Source organism: Hypanus sabinus, chromosome X1 (genome assembly GCF_030144855.1).
Source record: "Hypanus sabinus isolate sHypSab1 chromosome X1, sHypSab1.hap1, whole genome shotgun sequence".
Taxonomy (NCBI): Eukaryota; Metazoa; Chordata; class Chondrichthyes; order Myliobatiformes; family Dasyatidae; genus Hypanus; species Hypanus sabinus.
Window position 1 is genome coordinate 51,173,508 of NC_082738.1, and position 26,937 is coordinate 51,200,444.

The following is a 26,937-nucleotide window of genomic DNA, read 5'->3' on the forward strand; positions in this document are numbered from 1 at the left end:
CAAGGGGTGGAGCACAGTAGCCATGCTTGGCAGGAACCTGTTGTAGTAATTGACAAATGCTAAAAAGGACCATAACTGTGACATGTCCTTTGGCCTTAGGGCATCGACCACTGCTTAAGTAATCGTTGTGGGTCAAAAGAGTGAGCACAGTAGGTGATGTTTGGTTCAAAGAATTTACACTTGTTGCATTGTGCTCTGAGCCTATAATCTTCTGATCTTTTTAACAACGTCTTGAGATTTTGGAGATGTTCCTTGTCATCCTCATTGGTAATAATGATGTCATTCAGTGCCTGGGCAGCCTTGCAGCACCTGGTCCATAGCTTTCTGCCGGAGTGCAGGTGCAGATGCTACTCTAAAAATAAGCCTATTGTAATGATAAAGCCCTTGGTAGGTGTTATGGTGAGAAACACTTTGGACTCTTCTTTCATATCCATCTATAGGTAGCCCTCAGTTAAGTCCATTATGCTGAAATGCTTTCCTCCAGAAAGGTTTGCAGAGATATCCTCTATTTTGGGCAGAGGATATTGATCTATTTTCAGTACTGGGTTGATGGTGACCTTAAAATCACCACAGATCCTGACAGACCCATTCTTCTTGGCTACTGGGACCACTGGGGTTGCCCATGGGCTCCACTCAACCTTGGAAAGAATTCCTTCAGCCTCCATGTGATCTAGATCACTGGCTATTTTATCACAGCTGGTATAAGGAACAGGATTGGCTTTGTAAAACATGGATGTGATAATTTCATTTAACACTATTTTACCCTTGATATGTTTGAGTTTTCCAGTGCCATCCTTGAACACTGCTGTGGCATCACCCAGTACCTTCCTTAATTCATTTTCAGTTGAATCTATTACAGGGGATGTGGCATGCAAATGGCGGATGGATCTCCAATCAAGTTGTAGTTGTCTCAGCCAATGCTGGCCCTCCTGTTTTTGCCACATACAAGCCCAATGCGGATTTTTGTTTGTTGTACATAATTTCACTGTTATAAATGACCTTTCCACAGGAGTTACCTTTTTTTTTCCAGTATAAGTTCTTTATTGGATATCTGCAGGCTTCAGTTTAGTATCTTTGAAATGCTGTTCAAACTCATTTTGTGGTATGACTGAAACAACTAAACCAATGTCTAATTTCATTTTAATTAATGTGCCATTCACTTCAGGTGTCAGTCATATTGTTTGTCCCCTGTTAGTTTTCATAATGTAAATCTCAAGGCTACTCAGTCCTGTGAGATTATCAGATTTTTCATCAACAGCATGCAGATTGGTGCTCATTTTGAAACTACAACTTAACATTTTACCTTTATCTCTTCCCTGTGCGGTCCGTATATTTTTGTCTGCCCAATATGCTTTTCTTATGTGTCCTATTGTTGCAAGTTGCACCCTTAAACCTACATTTTGTCTGATGTATGTGAGCCCCTGCCACAATAGCAACACAATTTGTTTGGCCATGCAGGTTTCAGTTTAGATATTGCAATTTTATTCACATTCAGTTTCATTCCTGACTGCAACTCATCTGTTTCCATTGATACAGCTGTTTCAACTTTTCTTTTAATGTAAGTTGTGCTTCAGTTAGAAGCTATTTTTGAATGCTTTCTTGTAAGATCCCACAAACTAAACAATCTCTCAACGCATCATTAAGTATATCACTGAACTGACAATACAGTATTCAGACAGCTTCTTCAAATCAGCCATATGTGTTGAAAAGGACTCCCCTTCCTTTTGATTCCACAAATGAAACCTAAAGTATTCTGCAATCAAGAACGGTTTCAATTCTCAATATTCCTGGATCACTTTCACAATGTCAGCAAAGCTCATTTTGGCTGGTTTGGTGCAGCAGTCAAACTTCTGAGGAAACCGTAGGCTCTTCTTTCCAATGCACTCAGAAACACTGGCACTTGTTTCTTATTGGCTATTTCATTAGCTTTAAAATACTGCAGAATTTGTTCCATACACAGCAGCAAATCATCTTTTTTTATGGTTATTACCACCCGGTACTCACTATTTAAGAAACTGCCAATTTGTCTTCTGCCTTTTTTAAAACTCTATCATCTTTCTCCTCATGCGAACAAAAAAGAACTGTGTTATGATTTTTTTTAAAGACTTGCACGTCTCATTGCTCTTCAAAGCTAGGTAATCTCCTAAGATTTATTTTAAAACTTACTCGTCACCACTGTTATGTTTTTAACTCCAAAACATAAAACTAATTGAAAGGAAAACAAGGAAGTTCACAATGCATGTCTAACTTCAAGGCGTGCCCATCTGACATGGTGGTGTGATGATGTGTGCCATTCACATACTTTTACACATAATCTATAATGAATTACAAACATATTTAAATGAACAAGAATGTTTAATCAAATAATATATTTACAAAATTACTAAAATATTAATTAAATATTAAGTGCACAATATTATGGTTTGATGCCTGGGGTTAGTAGGAAATGTGCAACAGTCAATATACCTATTCAGTCAATATATCATTGTCAGATACCTATTCTTGAACATTCTGTTCTAAATAGTGGGAACCATTGTTAGATTGTATTTTGAGAAGATCTCCATAAACTTCTCAAGGATGATGTCTTAATCCACCTTCACAAAAGGAATGGCCATCAGAGCAGATTTCAACCATGAATTAAAAGTATTAGTATCTCTGGAAGTCTCTGAAAGTGTCAGATGATGATTGGAAGATCTGGCCACAGCCCAAAATCGTCATCACTCATCTGTCCTTCCTGATTACTTGGTGAATCACTTCTGCACATTCTTTATTGTTACCACATCCTTCCTGTAGTGTGGTGATTCCAACTTTTATACTCAATGCCTTAGTCTATGAATGCAAGCATGTTGAATGCCCTTTTCACCACTGTCAGGGAGTTCATACATTTAAACCCATGGTCTCTCGGTATATCAAATCTCCTAAGGTCGCTGCCATTTACTCCAGTCATCCTACCAAGATCTTACTTCCTAAGGTGCATTGCTGCACACTTGCTTGGATTAAATTCCATCTGCCACCAATCCATCCAATTGTCCAGCTAATCTATGCCCTTCTTTGTTGTTTATAGTTTTGCCTAATTTCAGTTGCCTGCAAACTTACTAATCAGAACCACTTACATTGTCACTCAGGTTATTCATATACTGCATATACTGCAGTCTAGGATGTAGGACCTTCTCAAAAACCTTACTGAACTCCATAAAAACCTGCCTAGTACTCTGACGAGAGAGAGAGAGAGAGAGAGAGAGAGAGAGAGAGAGAGAAATGAGAAAAAACACGCTAGGGTGTGCTCATTATTTGCCAACATGGAGCTCAGAGCCAGCTTGTAAATCTGGTGGGAACAAAAGACGTTGGGAACGGCAAGGGTGGAGTATCATGAGAGGTGTGTGGGACAGGTGCCAGGGTGGGGGGTGGTGTAGGTGCAGACACACGCAGCCCTGAGACACTAGGCAAGATCATTTGATTCCAAACAATTGGTTTATTGATCATTATAGAATGTCTCTCTGGTGCTTTCTCTCCCTTCTCCTTTTCCCAACCATGATTCCCCTCTCCCTGCCCCCTTCCCACTCTCAGTCCACAATAGAGACCCAGATCAGAATCAGGTTCATCATCATTCACATGTGTCTTGAAATTTGAATATTTTTTTGTAGCAGCAGCAGTACAGGGCAATACAGAGAATTACTACAGTATTATGCAAACATCTTAGGCATTCTAGCTGTATATATGTGCCTAAGATGTTTGCACAGTACTGTATTTGATGTATTATTCATACATTCCAAAACTCAATTATATTTGAAATATTTGGGAAATCCTTGCAGCCTTTGCTTTGGCTAATAATTCCAGAGTCAATTCATGAGCATCTCATGAAATGCATCTGACAATTGACATTGGGGGACATTTGCATGACAATTCCTATCAGGCCATCATACATCATAGATGATTGCCTTTCACAGATCGGCTGTAGTTCCAAGTTCTGCTTTGACATGAAAGTAGTTTGACCTGTCCAAATATAAAGAACAGTTGACTGGTGTTTTGTTGATATCATTACTTCAGTAGGGTGTGTTCAGCCACAGATCAGCAGCTAATGGAGGCCAGGTGAAAGGGCACAGGAGAGTTTGCAATGGTCTTCTCAGAAATCAGTACATTCACCATCCTGCTCTAATGACTATATCTGATCCCAAGTGCTGTGAGAGTGCAGGAGCTTGAAGTCAAGGACAGCTGGTTCCCAGGAGCTGTTTGGATAATTGCCAGCTATTGTACAGAGCATTGTTGTTATAGCAGTACCGGAGCTGATTTCAGTATAGGAAATGCTCTGCTCTGCTAACAGGCTTACAATTCAGAGATACTTTGATTTTGACATTGGCTTGAATCAATGACTGGTGTCTAATGGGCACAGGAAATAATACCAGTGATTAAAAAGAGAAGCAATAGAATCACCCAAAATTAATCCTCTGGGAAAAGTGTTGGAGTGAATTTGCAAACAGCAGCTTGCTCTTCTGAGCCTTCCTAGTTTTCCCAGGTGGACTGAGGAAGGGAGGCACTGTAGCTCAGCAGATTCATGTATGCTGGCCGTGCAGCCAGGAGGGACATCCAGAATCCACTGGGGATTTTTCACTGTATGGTAGCAGATAAATCCAAGAGTTAAAAATTTAAAGCCTAGGCTAGGGTTTGTGGTGTTTATTTCAGAGCTATCTCAGAGGAATTGTCCATGACCCATCACATAAATACTACTGCGAAGAAAGCACAACAGCACTTCTACTTCCTCAGGAGTCTGTGGAGGTTCAGCATGTCATTGAAAACCTTAACAAACTTCCATAGATGTTGGTGGAAAGTGTGCTGATTGGTGTGGGAACACCAATGCCTTTGAGCAGAAAATCCTACAAAATGTAATGGATTCATCCCAGTTCATCACAGCTAAAACCCTCCAGACCATTGAGCACATCTACATGAAATGTTGTCATAGAAAAGCTGCAACCATCATCAAAGATCCTCACCACCCAGGCCATGCTCTTTTCTTGCTGTGACATTAGGTAGAAGATACAGGTGCCTCAGGACTCACACCACCAAGTTCAAGAACAGTAACAACCCTCAACCATCAAACCATCAGGCTCTTCAACAAAAGCGGATAACTACACTCATCTATGGAAATGTTCCCACAATAAATAGTCTCACTTTAAGAACTTTTTATCTTGTTAGTTCATTCTCTCATTATTTATTTCTATTTATTTATGTTTCTATTTGCAGTTTGTTGTCTTCCATGCTCTTGCTCCTTCACTGATCCTGTTTACAATTACTATTCTGTAGACTTGCTGAATATGCCCACAGGAAAAAAGAATCGTAGGGTTGTATGTAGTGACATGTATGTATTCTCATAATAAATTTCACTTTGAACTTCTTTGATTTTTGAAATAAATGTCACCATGTATTTACAGCAGAGTTACGTAAAGTTCCTACTTTCTGAACAAAGCTGCTTCAGAATTAAAATTGAGCATGCCTTGTTCATTATCAGATGTATTGATTTGTACTTAGCCAGCTGAAAGCCATGCCAGAATATAGGTTCTTTTGGGTCTAATCCTTAGCATATTTTATTCAACAAATATAGTTGTCATTTGATTCAAGAAACTGGGCATTGTCAAGGCTTATTTTTGTCAAGTGTTGATCAGTCATGCTATAAATATTTCATCTGGGATATCAACCACAAAGAAATTGACGGCTATACTCTGGTGGAAATTACTCTGTCGAGCAACAGCAATAGCTCCATGTTAAAATGTAACATTGGAATCTCTTGATGGCTCAGTGAACCTATCCAGTGATAGGTTCGTACTTCATAAATAGACTGGGATTATTCCCTCAGGGAATTAGAGGAGGCATGGTAGTGTTGTAGTTAGCATAACACTTTACAGTGTCAGCTGTAAATTCAGACTTCAATTTCCACTGCTGCCTGTAAGCCGTTGGTATGTTCTCCCCATGATTGGAATCTCTTGATGGCTCAGTGAGAGGTCTCAAATTCAATCCCCCAGTTCGTACTTCATAAATAGACTGGGATTATTCCCTCAGGGAATTAGAGGAGGCATGGTAGTGTTGTAGTTAGCATAACACTTTACAGTGTCAGCTGTAAATTCAGACTTCAATTTCCACTGCTGCCTGTAAGCCGTTGGTATGTTCTCCCCATGATTGCATATGTTTCCTTTGGGTGCTCCAGTTTCCTCTCGCGTTCCAAAGACACATGGGTTAGGGTCAGTAATTTGTTGACACCAGAAGTATGGCAACACTTGTGGGCTGCCCCCAGCACAGCTTCAGACTAACACACACAGATGCAGGAGGAGCTCAGCAGGCCAGGCAGCATCTATGGGAAAGAGTAAACAGTCAAAGTTTCCAGCCGAGACCCCTCAACAAGATCCTGATGTCCTGATGAAGGGTCTTGGCCCAAGACATCGACTGTTTACTCTTTTCAATAATAGACAATAGACAGTAGGTGCAGGAGTAGGCCATTCGGTCCTTCTAGCCAGCACCGCCATTCACTGTGATCATGGCTGATCATACACAATCAGTACCCCGTTCCTGCCCTCTCCCCATATCCCTTGACCCCACTATCTATAAGAGCTCTATCTAACTCAATAGATATTTCCATAGATGCTACCTGGCCTGCTGAGTTCCTCCAGCATTTTTGTGTGTGTTGCTTTGGATTTCTAGCCTCTGCAGTTTTTCTCATGTTTGTGTACAGCTTCAGACTGTTCTTTGGTCTATCTTCACTAGGGAAGACACAAACAATCTCCCAGATGTAATAGTGGCCAGAGGACCTAGGGTAACGGAGGAACTGAAAGAAATACACATTAGGCAGAAAATGGTGTTCGGTAGACCGATGGGACTGAAGGCTGATGGTCTGCATCCTAGGGTACTGAAGGAGGTGGCTCTAGAAATCGTGGACGAATTGGTAATCATTTTCCAATGTTCTAAAGATTCAGGATCAGTACCTGAGGATTGAAGGGATATGTTATCCCACTTTTTAAGAAAGGAGGGAGAGAGAAAACAGGGAACTATAGACCAGTTAGCCTGACATCAGTGGTGGGGAAGATGCTGGAGTCAATTATAAAAGATGAAATAGCGGCACATTTGGATAGCAGTAACAGGATCGGTCTGAGTCAGCATGGATTTATGAAGGGGAAATCATGCTTGACTAATCTTCTGGAATTTTTTGAGGATGTAACTATGAAAATGGACAAGGGAGAGCCAGTGGATGTAGTGTACCTGGACTTTCAGAAAGCCTTTGATAAGGTCCCACATAGGAGATTAGTAGGCAAAAGTAGAGCACATGGTATTGGGGGTAGGGTACTAACATGGATAGAAAAGTGGTTGGCAGACAGAAAACAAAGAGTAGGGATTAATGGGTCCTTTTCAGAATGACAGGCAGTGACTAGTGGGGTACCACAAGGCTCGGTTCTGAGACCGCAGCTATTTACAATATACATTAATGATTTAGATGAAGGGATTAAAAGTAACATTAGCAAATTTTCAGATGACACAAAGCTGGGTGGCAGTGTGAAATATGAGGAGGATGTTAGGAGAATGCAGGGGGACTTGGACAAGTTGGATGAGTGGGCAGATGCATGGCAAATGCAGTTTAATGTGGATAAAAGTGAGGTTATCCACTTTGGTGGCAAGAACAGGAAGGCAGATTACTATCTGAATGGTGTCAAGTTAGTTAGATTAGATTAGATTAGATTGTGAAGACACTCAGTCCTCGTTTATTGTCATTTAGTAATGCATGTATTAAGAAATGATACAATGTTCCTCCAGTATGATATCACAAAAGCACAAGACAGACCAAGACTAACTGACAAAAACCACATAATTATAACATATAGTTACAACAGTGCAAATCAATGCTGTAATTTGTTACGGACAAACCATAGACACGGTAAAAAAAAGTCTCAAAGTCCCCGATAGCCCATCACCTCACGTAAATGGTAGAAGGCAGAAGAACTCTTCCTGCCATGAACTTCCAGTGCCGCAAAACTTCCCAATGCAGCCTCTGTCATGTGTTGAAAGATTGGAGCGACTGGGCTTGTATACACTGGAATTTAGAATGATGAGAGGGGATCTGATTGAAACATATAAGATTATTAAGGGATTGGACACTCTCGAGGCATGTTCCCGCTGATGGGTGAATCCAGAACTAGAGGCCACAGTTTAAGAATGGGTAGGCCATTTAGAGAGTTTTAGGCCATTTTCACCCAGAGAGTTGTGGATCTATGGAATGTTCTGCCTCAGAAGGCAGTGGAGGCCAATTCTCTGGATGCTTTCAAGAAAGAGTTAGATAGAGCTCTTAAAGATAGCAGAGTCAAGGGATATTGGGAGAAGGCAGGAAGGGGGTACTGATTGTGGATGATCAGCCATCATCACATTGAATGGTGGTGCTGGCTCAAAGGGCCGAATAGCCTACTCCTGCACCTATTATCTATTGTCTATTCCAAACAGTGAATTTTACTGTATGTTTCAATGTTTTGATGTACATGGTGATTCCATTGAAAACTTAGACTCTGAGAGTTTCTGTGCCCTCTGGCTGGAAAGTCTTGAACTAGGAGCAGAATCTTGCAAAAAGTGGGTTATCCTTTCAGGACTGAGGAGGGGAGCAATGAGGGTTGTGGAGCTCTCTACCAGAGAGGGATGCTCAGCTCTTGCTGCATTCATGGCTTATTTGTCTTCTAGGGGAATTGTGCAGGGAAGTGGAACCAATGTCTAGGATTAGCCATAATCTTACTGAATAATGAAGCAGGCTTGAGGAGTCACAGAAACTCTTTCAGATACTTTTGAATTCCTTTTAAATAAGCTGCTTGAATTTATTGCTGCATTTCACATGTAAGATAAAACAGTCAATAGGATCCTCGAAACACTTGGGTAAGTCACCGAAAATACTACTGCACCTAGAGGTGATACAGTGCCATGTAAACTGCAATCCATTACTCCCCAGTAGGACACATCCACAAACCAAACTTTTGTTCTCCTACTGTATATCAAGACCAAAGCTCTATTCATTAGCTTGGTCTATCCAAACATCAACCATATAACAGGGAGCAGTAGGCTTACAAGATTTTTTTCTAAACTATATTCCAGAAATTAGCACCAAATTAGCACCTTGCAGGGAACTTGCTCCAGTTTCTTTCATGGCTGCACAGAAGCACTATCCCAAGCACAAAATGGGTAAGGAGTTATGATTGTCAATATTGTGATTTGCTGAGTGATTATGGATTGAGGTGGTGAACAATTTCTAGAGCACAGGAGAACTACGAGATCATAACCTCTATGTCTCAGAGGGAACTGAGGGCAATGGTTCTTAATGGGCAATCTATTCCAAGTAATGGATGGAAGTGGTTGGTCACAAATGGGAGTAGGCACCACGTATCTGACAGATGATTGGATATCAGGACTTTGGAGGTGAACACTTGTATGAAACATTTGTGACCAGTAGAGTTGGGGCAGTCCTGTGATGCCTGGAATTTGTAGCTGTGGTTTGTCTACCTTCTGTGCTAGCCTTCCAACAGGGGTTTAAATAAGTGCCATCAGCTTAGCTTGGGATTGAATTTGCGGCCTCCCTCCTGTTAAGTTTTTTTTGTATGCACACACGTCAGTTTTGCAGCAGTAATATCAAATAGGGCTGGATGATTGATTTTATTGCTGTGTGCCCAGCAGGCAGAGAACTCCAATTCAGTTTCTCAGTCCACCAATGTATTTCACAATCAATTGCATAGCACATAAAAGACATACTTTACCCAATTGAATTTCCAGGCTAGAGAATTCCCAACTATATCCGTGACGTATTGTTTTTGCATATCTTCAGTCAAATTATTTGAAAACTTCAAAATAAACTTGCTAAAAGGAACTGAGAACTTGAAGTGTTATTTCAATTATATTTTTTTATTTACTCTCTGCCTTAAGTCTAGATACTGCATAAACTCAATAGACAGTTTGAGGTCAGACTCTTAGTGACTTACGATTGACCAGAACCTCTCATTTGAGAATTGCTTTGGTACATATCTGTATTAACACCCTACTTTTATTTTTTTAATATTTCATAGAATACTTTCTACTTCAAACTTAGTTCCTGTTGTGATTGTTTAAATTCAAACTTGTCTGTTGATGTTACCAAATTTGAAAACAATTGCTGTGAAGTGGATTGTAACTTACTGTAAAAGTTTTCAGGTTTTGGGAGAGAAGATTGTTGTCAATCTTTCACCCAGGTGGAACAGGCAATGTCTCACATGGATCTCTTAGCGAGAGTGCTACAGTAACGTCAATTATCGAAAAGATCCTCATTTCCTTGAAGTATGCAAACCTAGCCGCAGTCATTACTGGGAATTCATCACCACCACGGAGTAGGTTGATGTGTTGTTTTGTCCTGTAACAGCCAAAGACATGGAAATTTCTAGCCCTGTCACCTGCACCATTTCTTCTCATGATTGTAATGAACAGAACACCTACTATTAAAAAGACAGATGGAAGTCAAGTAATCAGACTAATTTGTAACTATTATCAGAGTGTCACCAAGGAACATAGATTTCCATTCTCTGTCTTTCTACTATTTATTTCATTTACCATTGAACACACTTTATCACACATGTCTTGGAATGTAAATCCCTTTTCTCAGCTGAATTGTTAAATTCAGGGCAAACATGAGATTTCTACAGAAGGCCACGATAACTAATATCTAATGATGCTAGTTATGACTACTTCTTATTTAGTATACAAACCAAATCTCTTTCCCTGTAGAAATCCTGGTTTGGGATTTTGCTGGATATAATTTTAAGTGAATATTTATATACATGCATAAATTTATGATATATATAACACACACTGTATATATATATATATCTCCAGTAATCTCCAACTCTCCAGTAACATCTGTATTTTTCAAGCATTCTAATAATTCTTTTGATCATGACCTACTTCCCAAGAGGCAAAGCTGGAGGCCTCGTTTATTTCCTTCACTCTCAAGCTCACTTGCCAGATTTGTACCTTTGCCCCTTTTTGAAGATTGTAGCCATGTTAGCACTTTTGAGTCATGTTATTTACAAGAAGTGTGGTGAAATTCCAATAACTGCTGGTCTCAGGAACTGCAAGCACATAATGTTCTTCTTCAGGCCAAAGTGTACCCATTACATTTAATGGAAGCAAGTTGTTTCTTTCAAGAGAGTATAAATTTTTTGAAAACCCTGTGATTGAAGTCAGCTTTTAACCTTTTAGCCTCATGAGCTACTCATTAATCATTGACTTGTGACCTGTAATCAAGTAACAACAGCCTCAGATTATAATAATAACTAAATTCAAGATGTTGTGCAGCTTTACTTCAAAACACCTTTCAATTTAGGTAATCTGCTGTACTAGTTACCAGTTTGTAAAGGCATTTCATTTACCTCAAACTCTTTTAAAACTTGAGCTGTATTTAATGGGTCATTTTATTGTAATATGTTCTGCTCTGGTACATTTACTGTATAAAAAATATTTGGACAGCATGTCATATATGTTTCTTAGCAAGCCCGAGGGAGAACAGAATTGTTTTGTAGTAAAAAATAGAAAATTGGTCTTGTGTTCTGAGAAGGTGGAGACCCGTCAGTCAGTCTGAAATTAATTACAGTCATTAATCCAATGAAGCACAGCTTTCTGTGGGGAAGAGCCTGATTGATATTACCAGTCCCTCCTAGCTGGTTCATGTTTTATTTTAACAATACATAACCAGATTCTGATAACGTTAGTTATTTTATGAAGACACAAATGCCAGAGTTTATTAATAGCCTAGTTTCTATTTAGATTGCTACCAAATACCAACAAGTGAACAGTGGCCTCATTATAAATGGCTGCATCTGGTGACAAAGCAAGTCAATAAGGGTAATTACCCTATCAATCACGTTTGGGGACCACACTGCTGTAAGTGACTGAGATTGATTTTACATAAACATACAGACCTACAGATTAGGTGAAGTAGTGGGCTACACAATTTCATAGCCTGCACTACTATTTAATGTGATTGTGGTGGTGCATAGAGGGCAAAATTTTAAGGTGATTGGAGGAAAGTATAGGGGGTGTCAGAGGTAGTTTTTTATATAGAGGGAGAGAGGTAAACATGGAATATGCTGCTGGGATGGTGGTAGAGGTAGATGCATTAGGGAGGCTTAAGAGACTCTTAAATAGACATATGGATGAAGCAAAAATGTTTATTCTGTTTGTGCAGATTTGTGAAATTGGGAAAATATCCACTAATATGGAAGCACTGAAGCTGGTTGGAGAGCTCACATTTTGCACATAATTGTTTTTCTGACCACAGGGAAGTGAGCCAGAAGTTAATAAGCTCTCCCAGTGCCAGGCCATGTGCAGTGGCAGGAATGTCAGCCACAGAAGTGGGTGAAGGGTGGAGACATGGTGCTTCCTCCTGGGGCTATCCTCCTTACATGATGATGTGGTCTGACTAACTGACATGCCCTGATCAAAAGATCCATGATCATAGCAGATAGCCCAGAACTGATTTGAACTAAAGGACTGTGAATGCAGAAGTGTATGTCACGGATAGGTTCTTCCATGATGCAGGCCATTGAAAAAAATGCAGCTGGTAAACACAGTGAGCAAAGCATTGATGTGGCAATGTAGTGACTTTAATTGCTAAGCCATTTCAAAGTGAAATTACCACCACATTTCTGTGGTCAGGAGTCACGTGTAAATCAAATACTTGTGAATTTTGGTCATCGGTTTTCTTTGAGTGATCAGTGAAGGACAGACTAGTGGATTTTTTTTCTCAATTTCACAAATCTTTGTAGAGCTGAGAAGGGTGAAAAAGTGCAACCCAATAATTGCGGAATCTAGTTTTAATAAAGAACATATAAACACAACAAACTAATGATCTAAAATAAAGCAAAGGAAAATCTGCAGATGCTGGAGATCTGGAGCAACACGCACAAAATGCTGGAGGAACTCAGCCGGCCAAGCAGCGTCTATGGAAAAGAATATAGTCCATGTTTCGGGTTGAGACCTTTCATAAAAGTTCTTGGCCTGAAACGTCGATTATATGCTTTCTTACAGATCCTGCCTGGCCTGCTGAGTTCCTCCAGCATTTTGTGCATGTTATCTAAAATAAAGACTGTAATTCTCAAATTCTCTCACAATAGTTTAGCATTGGAAATGGGAATAGAGGGAACATGTGTTGAGGGACGCCTGACATCATCAGGTGTGTGATTGGTGTTGGTCAGTCATCGACTGCTTTAAGGTGAATCGCATGCTAAAGTACATTGACCAGTTTTCCAATGGATGCAGTTATAGCTGAAAGAGTTTCCTGACAGGACCTACTCGAACTGAAAACACTTTTATGCACAATTTGTGCAAATGGATCCAATTCCTAAACTAATGTTTAGTTCATTAAGGTATATCTTGGCCTTGTCCTACTGTAAATATTGCTCTGGTTTCTTTTGCTCTCTGTTTTACTGTCTTCTCTCTGTTCCTTGGTGCATTGATTAGACTTGGAGTTCAGCTGTGTAGCTGTCAGCTTTACTTCAGGATGATACCCAGGCTGATGTGGCCTTCTTTGCTGAGTCATAATTGTTACCAGCTACATGTGTTGTGAATGATCACAGCTGTGCTCAGCTCTGTGTTTCATAGACATGAACAGGTGCACTCTTGGGCTTAAGCTGGTGACCAGAAGCAGTCATCAGTTTTATTTGGAAGCTCTTTCTCTCTCCCTTACTCGGTTTGAACATAAATTGCTTCTTCTATCTTTTTAAGTATCTGAGATGTCATCCATTACCAGTAATATCCCTCTTCTACTTAGCCTGACAGTTTTATCTGTATGAAACATTTCATTCTTTCTCAGCTCCATCCTTAGTCTGCCATTTGATTGTAACCACATTTCAGTGGTGCTCATAATATCAGCACTATTTAAACCCACAAAGAACCTTAAGGCCATTAATTTATACCGGGTGTTTTTTAATGCATCTTGGTTTGTTGTAAGAACCTTTTAGCTTCTTTTAGAATATATTGTATTTTTCCAAATATTTTTAAGGGACTTTATCACAGAAATTTTATGTGATTTGAAATCCCTTCCACTATGGTATCCCCTACAGGGTTTCTGGAACCTGTGACCATCAGGCAGGAGGTCTTGCACCAACAGGTTCAGGAACCCTACAGTCATCAGGGTCCTGAGTCAGCTTAATTCACCACTACTCTGAACTGATAGAATAACCTACAGACTCACATTCAAGGACTCTTTACAATTCATATTTGCGGTATTATTTTTTTATTTGCACAGTTTGTCTTTTGCAAAGAACTTGTTTGTCAGTCTTTGTCTGTTCATGTATATTTTTTTTGTAAATTCTGTTGTATTTCTTTGCAAGAAAATGAATCTCAAGATAGTATACTGTATGGATACAAATACGTATTTTGAGAATAAATACACTTGGAAATTTGAACTTTGACCAAACATCAATGAGTCGTCTTAATCAGTATGGGGAATTCCAAGTGAAAACTGAGTAACATTGCACTGGAAATTTTTACTTGTTTGTTCTGAAGAAGCAGGCAACACCAACAAGATGACTTTATTCAGTTTAACTCTATGTGAGTTATTTTCAAGACCAGAATGGTTGGCAAAGCTGGAGTTTATTGCTCATCTTCATTTCCCATGAATTGAATGGCTTGCTATGATGCTTCAGTTAAAATACCACCACATTGTATTTTCCACCCAGGAACAATAAAGACTTTGGCTATCTGTTCTATCAAGCCTTTCACATAATTTTATATACCTTTATCAGCTCATCCCTCAACCTCTGATGCTCCAGAGAAAACAATCCAAGCTCTCCTGATAGCTAATATACTCCAATCCAGGCAACATTCTGGAGAGCCTCTTCTCCAAAGCCTCCACATCCTTCCTATAGTGTGCCAACCAAAACTACACACTATACTCCAAAGTGGACATGATAACATAAGACATTGGAGCAGAATTTAGGCCATTTAGCCCATAGAGTCTGTTCCACCAGAAAATCAGGGCTAATTTGTTATCCCTCTCAATCCTTTTCTCCTGCCTTCTTCCCATAACCTTTGACAGCCTTATTAATCAAGAACCTATCAACCTCCACTTTAAGTACACCTAGTGACTTGGCCCTCTCAACTGTCTGTGGCAACGAATTCCACAGATTCATCACCCTGTGACTGAAGCAACTCCTCATCTCAGTTTTTAAGGGACGTCCTTAAACTCTGAGTTTGTGCCCTCTGGTTCTAGGCTCTCCGACTATTGGAAACGTCCTCCCCATGTTCATTCTATCTAGGACTGTTCAATATTCAGCAGGTTTCAATAAGTGAGATCACTCCCAACCTAAACTGCAGTGAGTACAGGACCAGTGCCATCAAATACTCCTCATATGTTAACTATTTCATTCCTAGTACCATTTTCATAAAACTCCTCTGGACCCTCTATGTGGGTCCCTAAATCTGTAGACAATACTCAAAATCCGGTCTAACCAATGTTTTATAAAGCCTTCTGTTATATTCTAACCATACTGTTACACAGCTGCATCATGGCATGCCTACTTTTATACTCAATGTCCCAACCAATGAAGGCAAGTGAGCACTTTACCACCCTAATCACTGGTGTTCCCACTTTTTGATAGACAGACATACTTTATTGATCCCGAGGGAAATTGGGTTTCGTTACAGTCGTACCAACCAAGAATAGTGTAGAAATATAGCAATATAAAACCATAAATAATTAAATAATAATAAGTAAATTATGCCAAGTGGAAATAAGTCTAGGACCAGCCTATTGGCTCAGGGTGTCTGACACTCCAAGGGGGGAGTTGTAAAGTTTGATGGCCCCAGGCAGGAATGACTTCCTATGACGCTTAGTGTTGCATCTCGGTGGAATGAATGTACTCCTGTGCCTAACCAGTACATTATGGAGTGGATGGGAGACATTGTCCAAGATGGCATGCAACTTGGACAGCATCCTCTTTTCAGACACCACTGCTAGAGCGTCCAGTTCCACCCCCACAACATCACCGGCCTTACAAATGAGTTTGTTGATTCTGTTGGAGTCTGCTACCCTCAGCCTGCTGCCCCAGCACACAACAGCAAACATGATAACACTGGCCACCACAGACTCGTAGAACATCCTCAACATTGTCCAGCAGATGTTAAAGGACCTCAGTCTCCTCAGGAAATAGAGATGGCTCTGACCCTTCTTGTAGACAGCCTCAGTGTTCTTTGACAAGTCCAGTTTTTATTGTCAATTTGTATCCCCAGGTATTTGTAATCCTCCACCATGGAACGTTTTGGAAATTATGGAGATGCACCCTAAGATTCATCTGCATTAATGTTTTTTTTTTGTCTGCTAATTCTTATTAGACATGTAGAATAATTAAGTTTTATGTGCGTTTGAACTTACTGAAATAATTGAGCAAAAATGGCGAAGCTATAGATTTTCCTCTATATCTGAGATTTTCATTAGAATCATTGGAACTGAATTCCAGAACTGATCTACAATGTACAGTCTGTAAATACCATACTGCATGTTTTGTACAAGTAAGCAAGGACAAATCTTTACCCCACTATCTTTAACTTACCATTCTTGTCCCATAGCAACTAAAACATGATGCCCCCTGACACTCAAATGGAAAATGAATAATCTTTTCCTTTACAGCAGTATTTTGGTTGTAGTTATAAATTTCATATTATCTTCTCCACTCCATAAACTGGGTTTAGTTTAATTCCCCATGGATGGTTTTACATGCTCTCTTATGATTAATACAGTTCTCACTGGCATTAATATATTTAATATTACTGCAGATTTTAATGAGGTGATACCAGAAACAGAAAGACTTGATAGTAGCTTGCAGAAAGCTCGGGCCCAACTGTCTGTTAAGGCAAGACGACAGCGACCTTCTAGGTCCCGGCTAAGAGACAGCATAAGCTCCACAGAAGGTGATGACAGCCTGGAAAGAAGGGTAAGTCATTGTTTTGACTGTTGGACAGATAGTAACCCCAACTCCACCCAGCATGGGTCATTAGCTAAAACAATTTGTGGTTGAGCTCAGTATCTGGTATGTCTGTGTAATTAGCTAAACTCAGACAACCATTCGCAAGTTACTTTAATTGGTTTCAGAAACCTTGGCTAGTGACTGGAGATAATTAGTCATTATTTTCTGTTTCTGTTCGATGAACTGTGAGGTGTTGCAATTTGGAAAAGACAAATCAAGGCAAGACTTTCTTGCTGAACAGCAGGACCCTGGGTAGTGTTATAGAACAGAGGGATCTTGGAGTTCAAGTACATGGTTTGCTGAAAGTGGAGTCATGGGTACAAGGGTGGTGAAGAAGGCTTTTATCACATTAACTGTCATCAATCAGGATCCTGAGTATAAAGGTTGAGAGATCATGGTGTGGTTGTACAGGACATTGTTGAAGCCACTCTTGGAGATCAAGTTTGACTGCTCCGTAATAAGAAAGATTTTTGAAAGAGTGCAGAAAAAAAATAAGGATATTGCCAGGTCTGGGTGATAAACAGGCTAGGACTTTATTCGTTGGAGTGTAGGAGATGGTGCAGTGATCTTATAAAGGTGTACAAAATAATGAGGGGTAAAAGGAGAGCGAATACACTTTATTAAACCAGGATAGAAGAATGAAGAACTAAAGTCATAGGTTTAAAGTGAGGGTGCAAATATTTAATGAGAGCAATTTAATTGAAGAGTACCTATTTTACAGAAGGTGTGTGGAATGAGCTGCCAGTGGAAGTGGTTGAGGAAGGTACAACAGCAACTTTTAAAAGATAGTTGGACAGGTACAAAGTTTGGAAATGTTTGGATGGTTAGGGGGAAAATGCTAGCAATGGGACTAGCGTGGATGGGGCATCTTGATCAGCACAGAGCAGAGGGGAAGAAGGTCTCATTTACTTGCTCTATGATCCTATGGCTCTTATAATCTGTGTACATGCTGTGTCCAGCATGTGCACAGGTGAGCAGTGCTCTGGCACGCATGATGACTTCTGTTTCTAAGATTCTTTTCTCATGTTTCCTTAGGGGATAAAGGAAGCCATTCAGCCCATTGTATCTTCTCAAGGCGTTCCCATCGGACTCATCTTCCTTATTTACTTCCTTGTTATCTGTTCTATTTCTCATCACCATCTTTCTTAACTACCTTAACTTTCTTACCACTCATCTCCATAATAATAGCAACTTTGGGATGTAGGAACACCCAATGTCAGGATTGAACTATGATCACTGGAGCTGTGTGACTATAGCAATAATGACCCACTACTGTGCTGCCCCAGAATCCGTTCTCTTTGTTTTTATTACTTGGGCTTAAGTAATGAAATGTAGATGAAGAAAGGTTCAGGAAAGATTGGTTCGGCTGAAACCTTTTTCCCCGGAGTACAGGAGGCTGAGGAGGTGACCACTTGGACTATATGAAATCTGAAGGGTGGAGATAAGGTGGATGGTCACAGTTTTTCCCAGGGTCGGGTAGTGTAAAACTAAGGGACATAGATTTAAGGTGAGGAGAAGGATTTGAAAGAGAACTGAGAGGCAAGTTTCTTTGCACACAGGGTGATGTGTGGACAGATCTAATTATAGAGGTGGGTACAATTAAAACACTTAAAGACACTTGGATACACACATTGATAGAAAAGATTTAGAGTGATATAGGCCAAACTCAGGCAAATGAGACTAGCTCAGATAGAGATCTTGGGCAACATGGGTGAGTTAGGCCAAACAGCCTGTTTCTGTGCTGTAAAACTCTATAACTCTATAATGGCTGCTTGTGTGGGTGGGAATCACATCTCAGTGAGGTCAAGATCTTCAGGAGAGAGAAGGCAATGGGGAAAAAATGTCAACCAAAGTTATAGAAAAATTGAGATAATGAGGTAAATTGTAGGTAGAATCATTAAATGGGTATCATGTAGAATTATAACCTCATCTTGTCATATTGGCCAGTTGGATTACAATTTTCTCATAGATCCTTTCTGGTTTGTCTTTGATAATTTCAGGTATCAGATAGCTATGGAAGCCCACTACACAATATGAGATCTCCATTACATTCCTCTCTCCGAGGCTCCTCTCCGTCCTCAGAATCCGTCATTTCTTCAGCATCACCCTCCCAGCGGGCTGCCTCCTTCTCATTTGATGTCAACATTGTGAGGAGGACATTTGAAGAGGAAGAGCAGGCATCGATGGCGATGGCACGTTACCAGACTCTGACTAACACTTCCTCCCAGGAAGCCTTGGGCCTAACACCTACAAGTTCCCCTTCCAAATCCTGCCACAGCTCTGACACCTCTCCAGTTCACATGAGGAGGGAGAGGAAAACAGAAAAGCACAGTGAAGGTAATGTTACTCAATTTTGTAATTATTTATCCCGTAATGGGATCCTTTTTCTTTATTTATGGACTCCGCTTTCTGCGAAACATCAGCCAAGCAATACAAGCAAAATTTACCATATAAATTATAGAGGCGGCCTAGAATATTACTCCTAAATGCAGAACCATAGTGGGCTTGGATGGAGGTTTACTCTATAGATCCCATTTTCTTAGCAAGGGTTGTCCTTGGCATAGATCATTACATACTCCAGAAAGCCTGAGATACTTGGAGCTGCCTCCTAGTGTCTGCATTTAGAACAGCCACAAAGGTCACCCATCTGTCCAGAAATAAGTCTATATGTGAACACTTTGGCAAAGTGTTTTTTGGAGATTTTTGGAGGCTCTTTTAATCTGCTAGGAATCTGAAAAGGAAGGTACAATGATGATTCTGTACCATAACATTTTTTTCCAAAAATTATTCTTTATTCTTAATACAATAACTTAACACAAAGGGAACATGTCTTTCTTGATATCGACTGTATTCTCTTACGATGTATTACCTCTCTTGTTTCCTCCAAAAACAATGCACCTGTGAAACATTAGAGAAGCTGGTATGCAGGACCCAATCCCTCTGTCTTGTGGCCACAGGTCCCTAGACTATGCTGCTTCCCCATAAAGCCTTTGGGTGGCAGCACCAAACTAATATACCTCAGAATCAAGTCAATGAAATGTAATACAAAGCAGATTGCTCTCCCCTATCTGGAGACAGAGCTACTTTAAAATGATCCCTTCAACATAACATGGATAAACATTTTTAAAATGGACACCTTTATGCCTATAAATATTTAAGAGACTCAAAAGAATATGATTTTTGCTTGTAAACTGAATAAATCGTCTCATCCCTGAATGGCTCCCATTCACTGGCCATCTCATTTCTCATCATGTAGCAGAGAGATTCAGATATTCACAGTGCAAGGAGATAGCTGCAGTATTTGTGTTTGAATTGTACCAATATCTACTGTAGATCTAAGCAGAACATAAACATTCAAGCATTTTTCTCTCGGGTTTCTTTGTTTCATATTAGAACATCATCTGAAACATACTAATGAAACTTGGATAATGATTTTGTGTTGCACAGTCTATCCTAAATGTCTGCAATATATGGGATGACAGCTGAGTACAGCTGACCTTTTTGTTTGTGGCTTACCTCTGGTTTACAGGAGTTACCATCTCCCAAATTTAGCAGAAGCCAACGGTCAAAGCCTTAGGGACAGCTGATTATTTGGTAGTTTCGAGATCAAAAATATGCCAGCAGCTTTTCTGTTCCAAGACTCGCCTTGGCTTTGCTGGCAGTCACAGGCCAGCTGGAATGGTCTGTGATTGTGGGTCTCAAGAAATCTTTAGTCAAAAAAGAAAAAAAGTACTTGGTAATTACTGAAGGCTTCAAGCTTTTGTAAATCGAATTTCCTTTCAGAAATTGAATTGTTTGGTGCACCATGATATTGAGCTTCAAAATCTAATTTCCAAGAAGAATGAGTATTTGCTCACACATGTTCAAATTGCTACAAATGTTTGTTTGATAATAATTACAATGAACGGAATAAAAAAGGCATAGGATCAGAGGGAGAAATTCATCTTCGGCTGCCAGTGTTAAATGTTGTAACAATTAACTGGATTCATTTTCAGTAGACCCAGGTGTGCAGATGTGGACAGCATCAGGCACCATTACAGTAGTTTATTGATAACCATCCAAGACAAATTATTTTCCCCATGCCTTGGGTCAGGAGAGAAGTTTTGCAGTAAGGTTTATGGCTGTACAATTGTGGAGTTTCCTTTGGATAGGATTTGAAATACATCTGGGAGTAAGAGAGAAAATAACAAATAAAAAACAAATGTGATCTTTGCAAACAGGCCTAAGGCACAACTCCATATGGCTGTGAATTAAGCCTTGAGTGAATTAGCTGCTCAGCTGTGATAGCAGAGGAATATTACAATTGGCCTTGGTGCCTCAGGCGGAGTTAAACCACTAGGGCTTATACTCCCCATTATAACTCGGTGATTCCATTTGGGGGTAAAAACAGAAAATGCCGAAGATACTCAGAATCTCTGTAAGCAACTACAGATTGAGACGTAAAAGTAAGGTCTCAATTTAATGGCCCATCATCAGAACTGGAGGAATAAGAAATCAGGTGTATTAAGTTGCAAAGGAAGAGGGGTGAGGAGAACAGAAGGAATGTTTGTAATAGAGTGGAGACCATGAGTAGAAAATGATAAGTGTTTCTAATATTTCCTGACATTATTTCTGAGTTCTGCAATCTGTATTGTTTCACTTAGACTGAGGTTAACCAGTTGAAATTATACTTTTGCACTAATAATAGATGAATGACGGAAGTTAGAGAGGGAAAAAGAAATCTCACAACATGACCTATATAAGTTAGAGCTAAAAGGACAAATTCTGTGATGAAGATCAAAAATAATAGCCATGAAATATATATGTTTATTGATCTGGGACATTGATGGTAGTAACAATCATCTATCTAATTTTGAATAACCATCAAAGTTGACACTCACACTGAATGTGTTCTTTGATGCCCATGGCTACATGTTTTGGTTGTAAAAGATATCTTTGCTGACAACTGATGTTGCCCCTTCCCTGAAAAGTTCAAGTTTGGGGTCATAATTGAACATTCTGTTGGAGGCTTCTCTCAATATTAACCGTTTTAAAGTCAATCATCTATTTGTACAAAGGGAAAAGAACCTACAGATATTGGAAATCTGAATAAGAAACAAAAATACTGGAAATAATCAGCAGGTCAGGTAGCATCTGTGGGAAGAGAGATAGAGTTAATCCATTTCAGGTTGATGATATTTCATCAGAACTAGCATACATTTGTCTTGCTAGTCTTTTGGGAGGATTGACATATCTTTCCAATTAATCTCATCCACTTTTGAAACTCAATTCTTCTGAGGTTTTGCAGAGAAAGAAGTTTGAAAGCAACTGCAACCACATCTTTCTTTGATGGTGCTTCTACATTTGAAGCTAAGGTTCAATGAGTAAAGGTGAGATGGCAACTGCACACAATTTTAATTATAAACATTGCAGTGCCTCAGCATTAATTAAGTAAGAATATAAATAAGGCCAAAATAATTACCAATTATATGTACTGTCTTGGTATATTGATATATTGTCCCAGCTGATTAATTCTAGCGTGAGATGGGTTTATAGTAATTTATAGTTGAGTTGACATAAATCAGGAAGTGCTCACAATCTCACAAGGTTGTTACATATTCATGGCTGTTGAAGCAAGAAGTAGATAGTTATAATTTGGGCAGTAGTTGGGGAAGGCATACTAACAATGAACTCACAATGTAGAAACACTGCTCTAATGTTTACTTGCTTATTTGCACCCTACTTTCAGAAGGAAGCAAGGAAACAAGTCCAGCAGAACCAGCAAGTCCCATAGTTGGGCTGGATAGAAAGGCAAGAAGGAAGTTTTTGGACCTTGGGTAAGTGTGGATATTTTTGAAATTAAATTAATATTATTTTTATATTAACCACAAGAAAGGTGTTGACAAAAAGACTAAATGTATATTAATTCAGCAATTTACAATTTAAGTGGCAGACAAAAAGACAACATTCACCTCACTGATTTGTTCAATAGCCATTTTTTAAGACAATGTTTGGAGTCTCATTTTTTACCGTGCCCTTTCTTATTTATTCATAGAGTATAAGTATCACTGACAAAATTAACCTCTTTCTAACTGAATGCCTTGGTAGAGCATTACAGTAAGCATTCAAGAATCAACAGCAATGTGTGGGTCTGGAGTCACATAAAGTCCAAATGATGGTAGATTCCTTTTGTGAATTAGTAGTTTTTAAAACAATCATTTAGGAGTTTTATGGTCACCATAATAGCACTAGATTTTTAAGCTGATAATTTAACAATTAATTTATTCTTCTTCAGCATTCCTCAGGTTAAAGATTATTTCTACACTGTAAATGCGGAATTTGATTGGCAATCAACTAAACTGAAAACTAAGGATTATTTGCCTTGTGTCTACTGTGCATTTTACTGTCCACTGAAGTTGTGAAATTGATGGGAGTTAAGTATGGGAATTGTGGACTCTTCCTTTTAGGGTGGGTGGTTTGTGAGTTTGGTCCCCTCCTGATATTAACACAGTATATCCATGTGCCACCAGTGCATGGATTGCAGGTTCTCATTGCTCCTTCACTACTTTGACAAACATCAGTGAGGGATTCTCAAGAGCCAGTGTGATTGCTCCACTTTATCATGGAACCTTGAACACATCCTTGAATCTTTTTCCTATGCCCTTCCGATAATTCCTTTCAATGGCAGAGCTTGAAATAAATTGTTTCTTTCTGGTCTCTGCTGTGGGACATCCAGATGGTGTGCCCTATCCAATAAGAGTGATATAGTATAATTAGGTACTCACTTATTGAAGCTCACACTTTATTGTCTCTGCCCAAACATCAAATAACTATGTTGACACCTTGCAAATAATCAAAACATGAATTCTATTGTACCAATACTCACTCAGACCACTTTTCTAATTTATAACACCGAAATAGGGGACCTCCCATTGGCCAGATGATTGATCCTTCTTCTCCCAGCCCCTAGTATGTGGGTTCTCTCTTGTGATGGTGAATCACTATTATCACTATTTTGCATTTAAAGCCTTTGCTTTTATATTCACTCCTTACCAGTTCAAATGTTGCATTTCAGTGTTATTGGCTATGAGTCATCTGACGGACCTTTAACACCTTCTTTTTGGCTCTACTCCAAGCCAGCATCTATTTATTGTCCTCTTCTGTAAGTGACAACTGGTAATTTATGGGTCTTTGTTCTGAATTAGTTACCAAACCAGCAACCAGCTGGATTCACTCAGGGCAAACACAGGCCCCACCAATCACAAACCTGCTTGTTATATCTAACCAAAGAGCACCTCACAAATAACTTCTTATTTGGAAATTATCCCTAGTCCAGCAGATTTCCTGGAGCATCATTGTGTTTGCTTTAAAACACTGATCCAACCAAGCAAAACCAGTTGACAAAATGGAGGGTGCAGGGCATCTTCACAAAATGGCACCCTCCATTCCTTCGACCTCATAACAAGAACAAAGACATTGGTTTTGTCTACTTCTACTCTCCTTGACTCATTCAAGTTTGATGTTTTCTTCCATATTTTAACTTCTCTATGGCAAGCATCTCCACCCTTTTGATCCACTTAAAATTCTGGAGATCATACTAACGTTTGTACGTCTGGTTGAATACAGTACACAAGGAGCACCAGCATTCATGACTACATCAAATAATACTGATAAAAAAAACTAACAAAATACCATCAACTATAAACACAGCTAAAACAATATCAAAACATTGGCATTTTTTTTTAATATTTTTAAAAGTTTTTAAAAAATCAGTCCAAAAGCATAAAGAAACAAGATATAAATGTATCTAATTTCACACTATATATCAAGGCATTTAACAGCAATTAATAATACTTAAAGACAACGTCATGGTATGAAATCAGACAAAATCACCAAAAAGAGATCTGGAATGGTATCTAGTGCACAAACACTTAAATTGTTTAAGTTGCCATCAAAAACACTTTGGAAAATACATTGGATAACCATTGGAACAAATAGCAGAACAATAATAACGTGAAATAATACACATCCTAGGATATACATTAACGTTTAAACCCGTGTTCCAAACTTTACTCCAAAAGGTGATGGATTCTGCAGAACATCTTTAGCTAAATCTGCATGATCTTTAATAGTCTTGGATAATTCATCCCATTGTTTAACTTCACTATGATAAATATCTCTATTCCACTGTGCCATAAAATGAAAGATAGGTGCAAGAGCAGTAGTTAAGCCCTCAGCAGTATCATTAATATATATATCCAGATGATAAGTGGTTTTACACCAGGTTTGGGTAATATTTGCCCAGCTAAATCTAAGTCCCTCGAAACACTGGAAACCGTAAGTTGCAAGTTAATGATCCTTTCTTATAATGTGTTCTTGAGGTAGCAATGTAATAAGTGTTATTCACCAAACAAATTTCAGGAATGTCCTGTTCTTGACAGGCAAAGTAGATAGAGAATAATCATAAGAAACAAATCCACAATCTGTCAATGCATTCTTAACTAAATCCTTTGTACAAAGCCAATATTTGCCTTTTTGATGACAGGAAGCTAAAGTTACTCCCTTTGTAGATCCTTTCCATTTAATAGCATAAGTAGATGATTAGTAAGTGAAATCCAAACTCCTCCTTTCCCATCACTTGGTATACAATATGTCTGTCCCACTAATGCATATTGTAAGAAAAACTGATTATTCACAGGCAAAATAGACAATGAAGTACAGTGCCTATAAAAAGTATTCACCCCCTCGGAAGTTTTCGTCTTTTATTGTCTTACAAAATTGAATCACAGTGAATTTAATTTGGCAAACATGAGGAAATCTGCAGATGCTGGAAATTCAACCAACAAACACAAAATGCTGGTGGAACACAGCAGGCCAGGCAGCATCTATGGGAAGAAGCACTGTTGACATTTCAGGCCGAGACCCTTCGTCAGGACTAACGGAAAGAAAAGATAGTAAGAGATTTGAAAGTGGGAGGGGGAGGGGGAAATCTGAAATGATAGGAGAAGACAGGAAGGGGATGGGTGAAGCTAAGAGCTGGAAAGTTGATTGGCAAAAGGGATACAGAGCTGGAGAAGGGAAAGGATCATGGGACAGGAGGCCTCGGGAGAAAGAAAGGGGGAGGGGAGCACCAGAGGAAGATGGAGAGCAGGCAAGGTGTGATTGTGAGAGGGTCAGAAAAAAGAAGAAGAAAAGGGGGGGGGATAAATAAATAAATAAGGGATGGGGTAAGAAGGGGAGGGGGCATTAACGGAAGTCAGAGAAATCAATGTTCATGCCATCAGGTTGGAGGCTACCCAGCCGGTATATAAGGTGTTGTTCCTCCAACTTGAGTGTGGCTTCATCTTGACAGTAGAGGAGGCCATGGATAGACATATCAGAATGGGAACGGGACGTGGAATTAAAATGTGTGGCCACTGAGAGATCCTGCTTTCTCTGGCAGCCAGAGTGTAGGAGTTCAGCAAAATGGTCTCCCAGTCTGCGTCGGGTCTCACCAATATATGGAAGGCCGCACCGGGAGCACCAGACGCAGTATACCACACCAACCGACTCACAGGTGAAGTGTGGCCTCACCTGGAAGGACTGTCTGGGGCCCTGAATGGTGATGAGGGAGGAAGTGTAAAGGCAGGTGTAGCACTTGTTCCACTTGCAAGGATAAGTGCCAGGAGAGAGATCGTTGGGAAGGGATGGGGGGAACGAATGGACAAGGGAGTCACGTAGGGAGCGATCCCTGCGGAAAGCAGAAAGGGGGTGGGGAAAGATATGCTTTGGTAGTGGGATCCCTTTGGAGCTGACGGAAGTTACGGAGAATTATATGTTGGACCCAGAGGCTGTTGGGGTGGTAGGTGAGGACAAAGGGAACCCTAGCCCGAGCGGGGTGGCAAGAGGATGGGGTGATAGCGGATGTGCGTGAAATGGGAGAGACGCACTTGAGAGCAGAGTTGATGGTGGAGGAAAG

General features: G+C 39.7%; 1 protein-coding gene across 1 annotated transcript in view; it reads left to right on the forward strand.

The window, feature by feature from the left end:
- The window catches only part of samd14 (sterile alpha motif domain containing 14), a 160,710-nt gene that overhangs the window by 62,106 nt on the left and 71,667 nt on the right, over positions 1-26,937 (forward strand). Inside the window, exons 3-5 of the mRNA XM_059956595.1 lie at positions 16,810-16,967; positions 19,001-19,337; positions 22,729-22,816. Coding sequence (XP_059812578.1) covers positions 16,810-16,967; positions 19,001-19,337; positions 22,729-22,816 — 583 coding nt within the window. The remainder of the gene's footprint in view (positions 1-16,809; positions 16,968-19,000; positions 19,338-22,728; positions 22,817-26,937) is intronic.